General features: G+C 48.8%; 2 protein-coding genes across 2 annotated transcripts in view; one reads left to right on the top strand and one right to left on the bottom strand.

The window, feature by feature from the left end:
• The window catches only part of LOC127051721 (cytochrome P450 2D15-like), a 110,945-nt gene that overhangs the window by 4,523 nt on the left and 93,606 nt on the right, over positions 1-12,816 (bottom strand). Inside the window, exons 2-5 of the mRNA XM_050954407.1 lie at positions 7,421-7,592; positions 3,929-4,089; positions 3,627-3,800; positions 996-1,137 (exon numbers count right to left, since the gene is read on the bottom strand). Coding sequence (XP_050810364.1) covers positions 996-1,137; positions 3,627-3,800; positions 3,929-4,089; positions 7,421-7,592 — 649 coding nt within the window. The remainder of the gene's footprint in view (positions 1-995; positions 1,138-3,626; positions 3,801-3,928; positions 4,090-7,420; positions 7,593-12,816) is intronic.
• Positions 1-12,816, top strand: part of SEPTIN3 (septin 3) — a 324,031-nt gene that overhangs the window by 257,413 nt on the left and 53,802 nt on the right. The window lies entirely within an intron of this gene.

Here is a 12,816-nt window from a genome sequence, read left to right as displayed (position 1 = left end):
ACCTCGCAATCAAGTCTTGTGTGTTTGTTGAACAGGGAAATTGGTGAAAGCCTCTGGAATCAAGAGTGCTAGGGTGGCAGAGTTTAACCAGAGATATCTATAGGAGGGTATTGGCCTTCGTTGGGGGGAAAGGCCAAAGTGAGCTCTGCAGACAGTGGGAAAGAGAGGAATGCAGAATTAGGAGTTGAAGAAGAGCACACTCATCTACTCAGCCCAACTTACATAGTCATCCTCCGTGCTATGGGCTAATAAGCTCATTGTTAGAGACATCCCACCTTACCCATACTGTATTTGACCCACTTGTGCATAGGCAAATTTTCTCTAGGGTGCTTGATCCCCCACTCTGCTCCAATCCCCACCCCCACTCCACCTCTTCCCTCAAGGCCCCATGCCTGCCCTGCCTCTTCCTGGCCCCGCTCCACCCCTCCACTCAAGTGCATCCTGCCTTCGCTCCACCCTCCTGCCCCCCCAGTGCCTCCTGCACACCACTAAAAAGCTGATCTGTGGTGGGCAGAGGGCACTGGGGAAGAGCTGATCAGCGGGGCTGCCAGTGGAGCTGAGCACCCACATTTTGTTTTTCCCTGTGGGTGCTCCAACCACCCACGGAGTCGGTGCCTATGTACTTGTTTCTCCGGCGTTAGCACATTTAAGCAGGTTAGCATTTATCCCCATGGAGACCCTAAGGGAAGGAAGAGTTACCAAGTAGCTATGAGGGTCTCAAAGTGCACTTGTCATGAAGAAAAATGGTGAGCGCTCCCTCTGACACTGAAATCTTGAACAGGGGCTTGCTCTCTCCCTTCTCCCTTGCCACAGCTCTTTGCTCTCCCCCTCAGAGAGTTTTCCAGTGGAATTATTCCCCCAATCACTTCTGTGACTGCTGCTACAGCAGCATCATGTGCCCAGAACACAAAAGTGACAGCAGATACTAAGAAGTTTTCAGTGAAAGATGCAGGGTTGGGAGAACCAGTCACGTCTCCACCAGTCCTCTTGCTTACACTGGATGTCAGGATGGAGAAGCATGTACAGCAATGCCCAGCGCAGGGTGGTGGAGGTGGTCTCAGTGCCAGCGGTAAACAAGTCAATTGTTACCATATGAAGGTTCTTGTCATTGAAACTGCTCCCCGTATGCTCTTTGGCCTGAAGGGAACAAAAGAGAGCGTGATTTGACCTTAGATTTTTGTTGAGGAGAGAGGAGCAGACGGGTAGATAGTGGTAATTCATATTCTCAGACTGAAAGATTGAATTGTTTGCAGAGTGCAGTGTAACACGTGCATATGGCAACACATGCTGTAATGGCTCCTTTCATACATTTCAAGGTAATAATTTGTCCCACACATCATAGACTTCATCAGGAAAAAGCTCAGGACCTTCTGCTCCAAAAACACAGGGTATGTCTACACTGCAGTATAAGCCTTGGGTTAGTGGCACTTGGCTCAGCTGACCCCGTGTTAGCGAATCCAGAGCTTGAGCATCTACACTGGGGGAGTCAGTAGGTGGATGGCAGGCCAAATCTGGACTGCTAGATGCTTTTGAACAGATTCTGAAATCTTTTTATTTACTTATCATTATCATTATTGTCATTTTTTAAAAATTATTTTCTCTGGAGTCTGGACCTTGCCTATACCTTGACCAAGAAATTTGAACCTTGACAAAAAATTTACTACCCCTGCAGAAGTCTATGTGGAGTGTCAACCCTACATTAAGAATCTTCTAGCCCAGTTATTAACCTGAGATTCTGGCATTCACACTGTAGCAGGCAGACCTGAGGTAAGCCAACCATATCTCAGACTCCCTAGCACCCTCCCAGAATGTGGCCGTTCTAGCCTTGACTGTGGGAAAGCTTTACTGCCCACCCTGCACATTACAGAAAGTTTGACCAGCCTGCCAACACTGCCTACCGAGCAACATGGAAGAGGCCCCTATTCAAGAACTTTTCTCGCTTGCGCTGTCCCACCTGTGTTAGGAATGGGGCAGAGTTTCCGTGAGGCACTGGTGGACATTTCAGCTGCATTTTCTGACCCATCAAAGTCCAGGGGTGCTGGAACAATTTTTATAGTGGGGGTGCTGATGATGGAAAACCTATATCTGGTGTTTGTTATGACTGCTTCAAGTCAGGGGGTGCGGTAGCACCCCCAGTTCCAGCACCACTGCCAAAGGCACCCGAAAGAGTTTATAGTGGTGGAGGAGGAGTACCCAGGCATGACAGACTCACAGTGACTGATGCTGCTCAGTACACTCAGCATACGTGCTGGAAACTCTGCCCACAGTCTCTTACCACCAGAGTTAAAGGAGGGTCTCCAGCCAGTCTTAGAGATTTGTGCCTCTGCAACCACAAGAGTTTAGTGTGATCACTCACACTTGATTAGTCAGAAATTCCATGTAGTGGTGAGCAGGGTGCAGCCAACATGCCAGCCAACAAATTAACATCAGGATTCCAAAAGTTCATATATGTACCTGTGAATAATAATTTACAGTCCCTATTCCTGCCTTGGTATCTTCTAGGAGATCAGGACCTCAGTGCCACCTACTGAACCAACAATCTCATTTTCTACAAGACAGGTCTCCCCACCAAGTACTCGTCAGGGCCACCTTACTTAGGCTATGAGATATGACAGGATCACACCAGGAAGTAGTCTGGCTATCTTTTGTAATGCTGTGGATTTTATGTGTCTGTTTTCTAAGGGTTTCTTGTCTAGGTTTTCTCAGAGCAATTCTGTAAATTTAGACGTAGACTTAACATGGACAATAACTAATAAGCTATTTAAGAGCCAATGAAAATGTAATTTGCTTTGTTTACTAATCAGAACAAGAAGTTGAAATTTAGAAATTTCCCACAAAATGAAAGTTTTTCAAAAAGGGTTTCAAGTTAATCAAAATTTTTAAAATATATAATGGATATAAAAATAAAACAAACCATAAAATAAAAAAATTAAATGAAGTAATTTCTAAATGAAAAATTGAAATGTGCTGTTCTGACAACCTCAAAACAGAATGTTGCAGCCTATCAAAATGTTTCATTATGATTTTTTCTAAATGAAATTTTGTCAAAAGTGACACATTTCCATGTTTCACTGTTTCAATTTTGCAACCAGCTGTTCTAGAAAGATATAAAAACAAATCAGGTTTTTGTTCTGGAACATTTTTCCAGCCAGGAATTTCCAGCAGCCTGCCTTTGAACAAAACTGGAAGGATGAAGGAAGTCACTGTGACCTTTGCCAAAATGATTAAAAAAGTGTCTTTAAACTGTACATGGTCGACTTATGTTAGGGCTGTTCCACGGCCAAGAGAGCTAAGGAGCCAGGTACAGCACCCAGTAGACTCAATGGAAGTCTCACTTTTGACTTCATTGGGCACTGCCTCAGGCTGTAAGTGCCTTAGCAGTACGTATTAAAATTCCAACTGTCAGCCTATTCTTCAGCTGATTTCTGAGCATGAACTCATCAGACTCACTAGATAAGGGAAAACCAGAAGAAATAGAACAGTGAGCTGTTCATAGCAGTTGTATTAGCAATAGGATTTTACTTGTAAACTTTACAACAAGGGACAAGGGAAGCTAACAGGGAGTGTTCCCATCACTAATATCTTCATAGAGCCAAAGAGATCTACACTTGCCGTTCTCCTCCTACCTTCTCTATCTCCTGTAGAAAAGCATCAGTGAAGTCTCTCTTTTGGGTAAGATTCCAGGTCGTCCTGTGCTCCTTCACAAGCTCATCTGTGAAGTCCAGGACCTCCTTTTGGGATCTGAAGATGCTTTGTGGCACTCCAGGGATGTGCAGCAGCCAAGGTACTACGACAAGGAGCTAAGATAACACAGTGAGAGAGAGAAAAACCACTCCCTATGGCTCCCAGAAAAGAATTACTAAACTACAATCTTATTGATCAATCAAGTGGCAGCTTCTTACTGACCAAATCATACGTGCTGAGTTACCTGGGACAGGAATCCAGTTTCTTCATTCAAGGCCTGTTCAAACAAATGCAGTAACCTCTGAAATTTCTTATTGTCATAGTCAAAGCGCTTGCCATAGATAAGGGAGCAGATCACATTGCTAACTGCGTTGTTTATAAGAAAATGTGGATCAAAAGGACGACCTGAAAAACATACAGGACCAACCAAAGACATTAGGAGTCACAACATCATGGTAGGCTGCCCCTCGCTAAATGGAACATACTGAGCAAGAACCTCTAAAATTTCAAGATTGCTTATGGAACAAACCAGTTTAAAGTCCATGCTCATGTAACCTGGAGAAGTTAAAGATGTCCCACATACTAACAGGGTTGGGCCTGGTCAATACTTGGAAGAAAGAGCAGCTTGGAAAACTTAAGAATTTCAGGTTTGTGCTCCTTATTCAGTCAGTGGTACTCATCTCTTTGCCTCAGTACTGAACTGGTGCTTCCTGTGTAAAGACAGATGTCACTATGCTGCTACAAATGTTTTTAAGTTGAGGCATAAAAGTGAAGTTCTTAAAGACTTCATGGCATGTTTTGGAAATGTGTTACATGTTGATGCCTTCACCAAATTACATTCTACCAACCTAAAATTCCCCTTGCACGTTTGATTGGAAATGTTGGGTTTTGTTTGTTTTTAGTTCCCATCACAAACTGTCATGTTAAAACATGTCAGGTTCGACCCCAGAGGTGGCTTCAGGATAGTGCTGGATGAATGATCATTATGTGTCTGGTCTCCAAAGCACTTTAGTATCCTTCTGGCTATAAGGCATTATGTAGAAATGTGAGATACTGTGTTATTATTCCTTCTTTCATAATCAGTCATTTTATCCTTTCATTTCCTTATGTATGGAAGTTACACTAATCCCTCGCCTCATCTTCCTTGATGCTACAAACCTTTTTCAGAACAGATCGCAGAGCACAGAAATCCAGCTTCCTTGGTCACACGCTGCTCCAGGGATTTCTTTCCCATCCCAAAGTTCCTCAAGGTGGAGAGTGCAAATCTCCTTTGCTCCTTCCAGGTATGACTATATCTTGCAAACACCACCCCTGAAAAGTATTAATAAACAAGAGACATAATAACCTCTGAGAGCACACCATGCAAAATTCACTGGACAGCAACAAAATAGGGCTGACCTGGAGGGACTGGTTTGCGAGGAAGGATAAAACAAACTAAGTATAGCTTCACCAAATGGCAACTAATGGGAGCTATTTTTGCATCCTTCATAGTGCAGAAGGGGAAGGATTATTCAGGGAGGTCCAGGATATAGCTAGGAGTAATGGGATGAAATTCAGGGTCAGATTTGCAGCTGGTATAACTTTATGTAGTCAATAGAGCTAAGCCATGCTATACTCTGAGGGAGTGAGCTTCAGATTGGGTGTGAGAAAACATTTCCCAGTGATGAGATCTATTAAACTAATCAATAGTCTCTCAAAGGAATTAATGGATGTCCCATCACAAGTCATTTAAAATTGGATTGGACAAAGCACTGGAGAACAGATTTAAAAATTTTATTAAAGTAAATGTTTGAAATGAAATATACACAGGTTGAGAGGGACAGTACTGTACATCTGGGGTCAGGCTTGGGTTATGGGGGGTTACAGATACCGTGTGCAAGGATGAAAAGATACATACATATCGCATAACCGGCATAGGGGGTGCAAGGGTTTTAAAGTGAATAAGTGGGCTCAGGTTCTCCACCCATGGAATGAATAAGGAGTCCAAGTCAGTATCGGTGGAGCGGATAGGTACATGGGTGGGGTGCGTCCCTCGGTCCCTCGGGGAAGGAAGTGGGTTATTTCCCTGGTCGGCTGTCTCAATTACTCAGTGTGGTATTGGTGGTGTCCAGTGATGTGTTCAGTATAAATGTATCTGGACCACCTGATGGCGTCGGACACCATGAGCTGTCTCATGAGCCAGGGGTATCGTCGACCGACCCCACATGCTCTCAGAACCGGCTTGTTGGAGGGCTCCCACGATCAGGGCATGTACCTGGACTTCATAGCCCTGGGCTCTCAGGGTCTCGGCCAGCGAGGCATACTGCAATTCCTTCCATGCTCAGGCCTCGTGGAAGGCAGGGGACCGGTTTTCGAAAGGCACCGTGACATCTACCAGGAGGACCTTCTTCTTTTCTGCTTCTGTCATGACAATGTCAGGTCGTAGTCGGCTGTCTGTCCCGGGGATGGTGGAGTCGACGGTGATCTTCCCCAGGGACGGTGGGATGGCTTTCACTAGTTGGTTCTGGGTGGCGTTGTGGCGGTGCCGCCAGGCTCTGGAGTGCTGCTTGCATCCACACAGGACGTGCGGCAGGGTCTCGTTCACATAGCCGCAATTCCTGCAGCATTTGTCCCGGCTGCCGTGGTGGATGGCTCCGTTGAGGGGAACACAGTTGAGTTGGGCCCTGTGGATGAACTGCCAGTCGGTGAACCTGGTGAAGCTGCCCCCGGGGTGGAAGTGGTTACTGGCGTACCACTTGCTGGACACCTCAAACACCTTGCCCTGGTCTGACTTCCGCTTGAGGTTCTCAGCATAGTGGTAGTGGATGGTATCTTTCAGGGATCTTTCTAGCACGGCTCTGGCGGTCGGGGTGACGATGGTGTGGTCCGGGGTCTTTACGCGTGGCACCAATATTCCCAGCTCCCTGCTTTCCTCGCACCACTTCCAGCAGAAGCCGATCCTCTTACTCAGGCATCTTGAGGCTTTGCTGGCTCGGGACCAGAGAGAGGCTAGGTCTCCTCCCTCTCTCCCGAACTCAGCCTCCAGGGAGCCGCTGAGGTAAGTGGCAACATCCCACTCGGAGGGGCCCTGGCGATGTGTTTCCTGACCACACCCTGTATGGACTCCAGATGCTCCTCACTGTTGGGTCCAGGCATGTCAGGAGGCGGAAGGCGTGGGTCATCACCGCCACACACAGGGAGCATCCCTGCATTGGCCAGAGTATGGGCCAGGGTGAGGTTGAGAAGATGTGACTCTACAGATATTTTCCCTGCTCTAATCTTTGTTATAAAAGTGCTTTGGGATAACCCAAGATGATTCCAGCCGAACAAGCCTCCCTTTTAGGTTGCATTTCTTTCTACCCTCCCCACTTTCACTCTTGGGTCCTGGAGGTTCCTCAGGAGGAAGTTATTTTTTTTACAAGCCGTGGAAGGTACATACGTATGGTGAGGGATAGGAATCTGCCAGATCTGACAATGGCAGCCAATTGGTATTGATTAGCATGTACCTTCTACAGAACATTTCAGAATGTCCACATCTGCAGTTGGGAAGGAGAGTCCCCATTTTGATCTAACCTGACTTCCTCCTCATGAGAGGTAGTGTCAGGGGAAGACTCCAGCAAAAGCAACATCAGCAGAGGGACAAGAGAGGGAAGCAGTTCACTCCCTAAGCCCCTTCAATCTCTCCAGGAGCTCAAATGATAAAGCCAGTCCCGCTGCAACACTACTGGAGAACTATGTTAGTTTCCAAGGTACTTGCCTTCGGAGGTCTCTCCGTAACCCAAGTGCTCATGTATAGGAAAGTATGGTCGGTCAGCAAAGTCCTCTGATTTCTGGACCAATGCTTCCTTTACTGCTTTGAATCCATTCACTACTATCAGATTACTCCAGCAGTTCTGAAGGCTAAAGACATTTCCATATTTTTTACTCAGCTGCCAAGAAAAAAACAGAAAAATACATTGTTGGAAGCCAGATGACACTTAATTTTGCTGGAAAGCAAGCCTGAAAAAATCATTTTGCAGTTCTGTAATCTCTCAAATTTAGAAGGATCTCAGAGCACTCTGTTGGGCTTGTTAGCTCATCACTGATGTGCAGTCACTTCTGGAGTGGAACAACTCACAGCAGTACTACACAGCCACTTACACAGGGAGAGAATACCACCACCATTGTCAGCTGATGGTGCAGGAAGAGTTTATGTCAGCAGAACATAACTAACCAAGTTGAAATCTGGCCAGGGATCTTGTGAAAGTGTCACAGGGTCAAAACCTCTTTTGGAGTCTTCAAGGATAACAGACCCAAGCTTACATTGTTCCTTAAAACCATGGTGTGACACTGGTTTAACCACTGACACAGAGAGCCTTCTGCACTAATTCCTGCAGCACATGGCTTTGCATAGGAGATATCCCATTCAAGTACTGACCAGGCCCAACCTTGCTTAGTTTATGAAATCTGATATTATCACAGAGGGTATAGTAGTGCTGGCTACAGATACATACAAAATAAAAATTACTGACCTAAGGGATGGAGGTGGGTGGGGGTGGCTTTTCCAGTGACGCTGGCAAATGAGGTGCCAGCTCTTGCCCAGACTGCAGGCATTAGCTAAGAACTAACAAACTCATCGCTGGAGACTGACCAGTTTACCTGTATGTTAGTTTGCTCAAAATAGGTATTCGTTTTACAAGAATATATTTAGTGCTTAGACTATGAAATGCTAGTAAATTGCTGCAGGCCTTAATCTCACTTGCAATGTCTGTGTTCTGCACCATAAGAAAATATGTAAGTTTTGCTTTATAACTTTGCAAATGTCTGCTCTGAACTTGTGAACATAGGCACAGGAATCCTTTCCCACCCCATCCAGAAGGACTATCAAAATCAGCTGGGTCATCAAGAAATATTGCAAACAAAGGATTGGTTAATGGGCCTATCCCACCTTGGAAATGCCATGTGCAAGGAAGCTTGTCCTTGGACTTGGAAGCTGAATGAAGGAAATAAAACAAAGGCACAGGAAAATTTTCCATCTGTTTGGCTGTCAGAACTGTGACAGGGTGAGAGTTCCCCAGGGCTGCCTGCTGGATCCGCCCTGAAAGACACTTTAAATAGACAGATCATTGCAACTCGGTCAGTCTTAGGATTTAGATGATAACTCATTTGTGTGTATACGTTTGCTTGCTTGAACCTGCAAATAACTCTGTAATTTCTTTTTCTTAGTTAACAAACCTTCAGATCATTTATTACACTATTGGCTATAGGTGTTGTCTTTGCTGTAAGATCTAGGGTACCAACTGATCTGGGGTAAGTGACTGGTCTCTTGGGACTGGGAGCAACCTGAACGTGGTGTGATTTTTGGTGATCATTTATCACTAAGTCCAGTTTGTCTGGGTGGCAAGATAGACTGGAGAGTCTATGGGGACTATCTGTGACTCCATGGTAAGGCTGTTATAGTGATCGAAGAGCACAGGTGCCCGAACAAGGGGGTGAAGGGGAGGGAGAGGGGGCAGGGAGCCATGGGAGGGCCAGGCCTGCCAACTTTTTAACATGGCCATAATTTTGGAGGCAGAGGGCTGCATTCCCCCACCCCTCCCACCCAACTGCAAGCCCCAGGCAGGCGCAGAGTGGCACAGGCAGAAATCATCTGCTCCCCCACCACAAAGTGCAGCCTCTGCCTGCAGCAGCAGCCTCTTCTCAGTGGCCCCACCCCAGCTCCTCCTCTTCTCCCCGATGCCCTGACTCCTGGCCAGGCTGGAAGCCAGAGCCGGGCCACCACTCAGCGAGCCTGGACCACTGTAGGGAGTCCTGGACCCTCCATCTGCCGTGGGTGGCATGACCCAGGGGACTGAGGAGACAGGCTGGGGGCTGCTCTTGGGCACCCCAGCCCCGCACATGGGCTCCCTGGGTGGCTCTTACTACCGTCAGGTTCTAGCTTCCAGCCTGGCCAGAGGGCCAAACCTCTGGGGAAGAGAAGGAGGAGGGGGAGGGGGAGGAGCTACGGGGAGGGCAGGGCCTTGGGGAAAGAGGAGGAGGATGGAGAGGAGGAGCTATGGAGAGGGTGGAGTAGAGGGAAGAGGAAGGGTAGAGACATGGAACAGGCTAGGAGGCTCTCTGAGGCAGCAGTGGCTCTGTCCTGCTCCCTGCCCAGCTACCAGAGAAAGCTGCCGAATGTGCCGGGGGAGAGATGTAGGAGAGGACAGAGCCCCTCTCCCTCCCTGCCTCTGGCAGGCCAATCTGGGGGGGCACTTAACCCCCCATTAGGGTGACCAGACAGCAAATGTGAAAAATCGTGATGAGGTTGGGGGTAATAGGAGCCTATATAAGAAAAAGACCCAAAAATCAGGACTCTCCCTATGAAATTGGGACATCTGGTCACCCTACCTCTCATGCCCCTCCTACACGTTGCTTCTGACTCCATGAGCACAAAATGTGCCTGATGTAAGGGAGGACCAGGGCCACTGTACTCTGGTGACCGACAGGCATTGCAGAGTGCAAAGCAGAACAGTTTAAAGCAATTATCAAATAGTTTAAACCCCCAATTTAACCTTTTTTCACCTATTATTTGTGGGATTTCTTGAGGATTGTACACACATGTATCAAAGTAAGGACTGGTAAGGCAAGAGCAGCCTTCTTACAGCTCAAGAACATCTGGAGCTCTAGAGAGCTGTCTTTGGCAATAAAAATTCGACTGTTCAACTCCAATGTGAAATCAGTCCTACTGTATGGAGCTGAAACCTGGAGGACAACCAAAACAACCATCAAGAAGATCCAGACCTTCATAAATAGCTGCCTCAGAAGGATTCTCCAGATCCACTGGCCAGACACCATCAGTAACATCCACCTCTTGGACAGGACCTGTCAACTCCCAGCAGAGGAAGAAATCAGAAGGAGAAGGTGGGGTTGGATAGGACATACACTACGCAAGCAGCCAACTAACATCACCAGACAGGCACTGCGGTGGAACCCCCAAGGCAAGCGGAAAAGAGGCCGTCCAAGAAACACCTGGCGACATGACCTTCAGGCTGATAGCAAAAAAATGGGCTATACCTGGAACCAGTTAGAATGAATGGCCCAGGATAGAGGACTCTGGAGATCTGTTGTTGGCTGCCAATACCCCGATTGGGGAGACGGGCATGAGTGAGTGAGTGAGTGAGTGAGTACACACACGTGGGAGAAAATGTCCTTCTGGGCCAAGAATTTAGGGACAAAAAAAACCACAAGTAGTTGTTTTATGTGTACGTGAAAAACACAAAAACCAATGTATTGTGTTTCTGCTTTTCTACAGTAGCTTTCCTCTAAGTCAGGGGTGGGCAATAATTTTCGCAAGGGGGCCACTCCAGGAATTTTGGTAAGTCGTCACAGGCCACAAATTTCTACTATATTAATGGAGTCAGTGCGGGGTCTGCGAGGGAGTTTGGTGCAAGGGGAGCTCCGGGCTGGGGATTGAGGTGCAGAAGGGGGTGTGAGGTTTGGGTGCAGGAGGGAGCTCTGGGCTGGTACAGAGTGTAGGGGTGCAGGAGAGAGTGTGGGGTGTTTGGTGCAAGAGGGGACTCCAGGCTGGGGTAGGGGATTGGGTTGCAGGAGGGGGTGTGGGGTCTGGGATGGAGTTTGAATGCAGGAGAGAGCTCCAGGCTGATACAGTGTTGAAGTGCAGGAGAGGGTGAGGAGTGTGGGCTCTAGGAGGGAGTTTGGCACAGGAGGGGGCTCTGGGCTGGGGAGAAGGATTGGAATGCAGGATCTGGGAGGGAGTTTGGGTGAGGAGGGAGCTCTGAACTGGTGCAGAGTGTTGTGGTGTAGGAGAGAGTGAGGGATGTGGGCCCTGGGAGGGAGTTTTGGTGCAGGAGGGGGTTCTGACCTGAGGCAGAGGGTTGCGGTGTGGGAAGGGGGGTGCGAGGGACAGGATCTGGCTGAGAGGTGCCTACAACAGGTGACTCCCAGCAGGCTGTGCAGAAGGGCTCAGGCAGGCTGCCTGTGTGCTGTGGCCCCATGCTGCTCCTGGAAGCGGCTGCAGCCAGCTGCTGCTGGCACATATCTGCGCTCCTCTTGAGTGGAGAGGGCAGCGGGTTTCCATGTGCTAGCACTGCCTCTGCAGCTCCCATTGGTTGGTTTTCAGCCAATGGGAGCTGTGAGGATGGTGCTGGCAGTGGGTATAGTGCGCAGAGTTGCCTTCCCCCCGCCCCTGCCAGTGGTGCACAGAGACATGCCAGCAGAAGCTGGCCGTTTCCAGAAGCGGCGTGGGGCCACGGCAGGCAGGCAGCCCGCCTGAGCACCCTGCTGCACTGTGGGAGTTTTAGTGGTGTGGAGTTCTTGAGGGGGCAGCCAAAGAGCCTGGGGGGCCAGACAGAAATGTTAGACGGACCGGAAGCTAGCTCCCCATCCCACCTTTTCCACCCACGGCCCCATCTACACTCCAGCTCTGCTCCACTCCAGCTCTGTCACCTCCCTTTCTCGGCTCCCATGCCACTGCTCCCTCCTCCTCCTTTTCCTGCTCGGCCCTCCCCGCCATCATCCCTCCTCCCCCACCATTCAGCCCCCTCCCTGCTCACCAAGTGCAACCCTCCTCTCTTTCCCCATTCCCACTCGGCCTCCCCACTGCTGCTCACTGGTCCCTGCTCTCCACCCTCCACTGCTTGTCCCTCTCCCTGCTCACTGCGTGCATCTCTCCTCCCCTCCCACTCGGCCCCCCTGCTGCCCCTCGCTGTGTGTGGGTCAAGCAGTGGGGGAGGGACCAGCGAGCGGTGGCGGGGTGGTGCTGAGCAGGGTGGGAGCCAAGCAGCAATGAGAGGAGGAACAGGTGAGTAGCAGTGGGGACCTCCAGAGAGGGGGTGGAGAATGCTGGAGAAGAGCAGCCAGGCAGAGAACACTGAGCTTTTATACGTGCCATGCAGGTTCCCGGGCAGCTGAGAAGGGCGGTATCTGCTACTCTGTTTCCCGGGTTCATCAGTAACGTCTCTGGGGAGTCCAAGGGATCTGTGATGCTGAGTAGCAGATACCGCCTCCTCAGCCACCCAGGAACCTGCATGGAGCATAATAAATTAGCAAAAACTTCCCACGGAAGCCCATTCCCAGCAGGGAGGGGAAGAAGTGAGGCCACCACAGCCCAGGTGTTCTGTGGCAGGGTCAGTGATGGCTGCACCATGGAAGGTTTTTGCCTTTCCTGGACTATTA

This window comes from Gopherus flavomarginatus, chromosome 1 (assembly GCF_025201925.1).
Source record: "Gopherus flavomarginatus isolate rGopFla2 chromosome 1, rGopFla2.mat.asm, whole genome shotgun sequence".
In the NCBI taxonomy this organism is placed as follows: Eukaryota; Metazoa; Chordata; order Testudines; family Testudinidae; genus Gopherus; species Gopherus flavomarginatus.
This window is presented reverse-complemented; position numbering and strand designations above follow the sequence as displayed.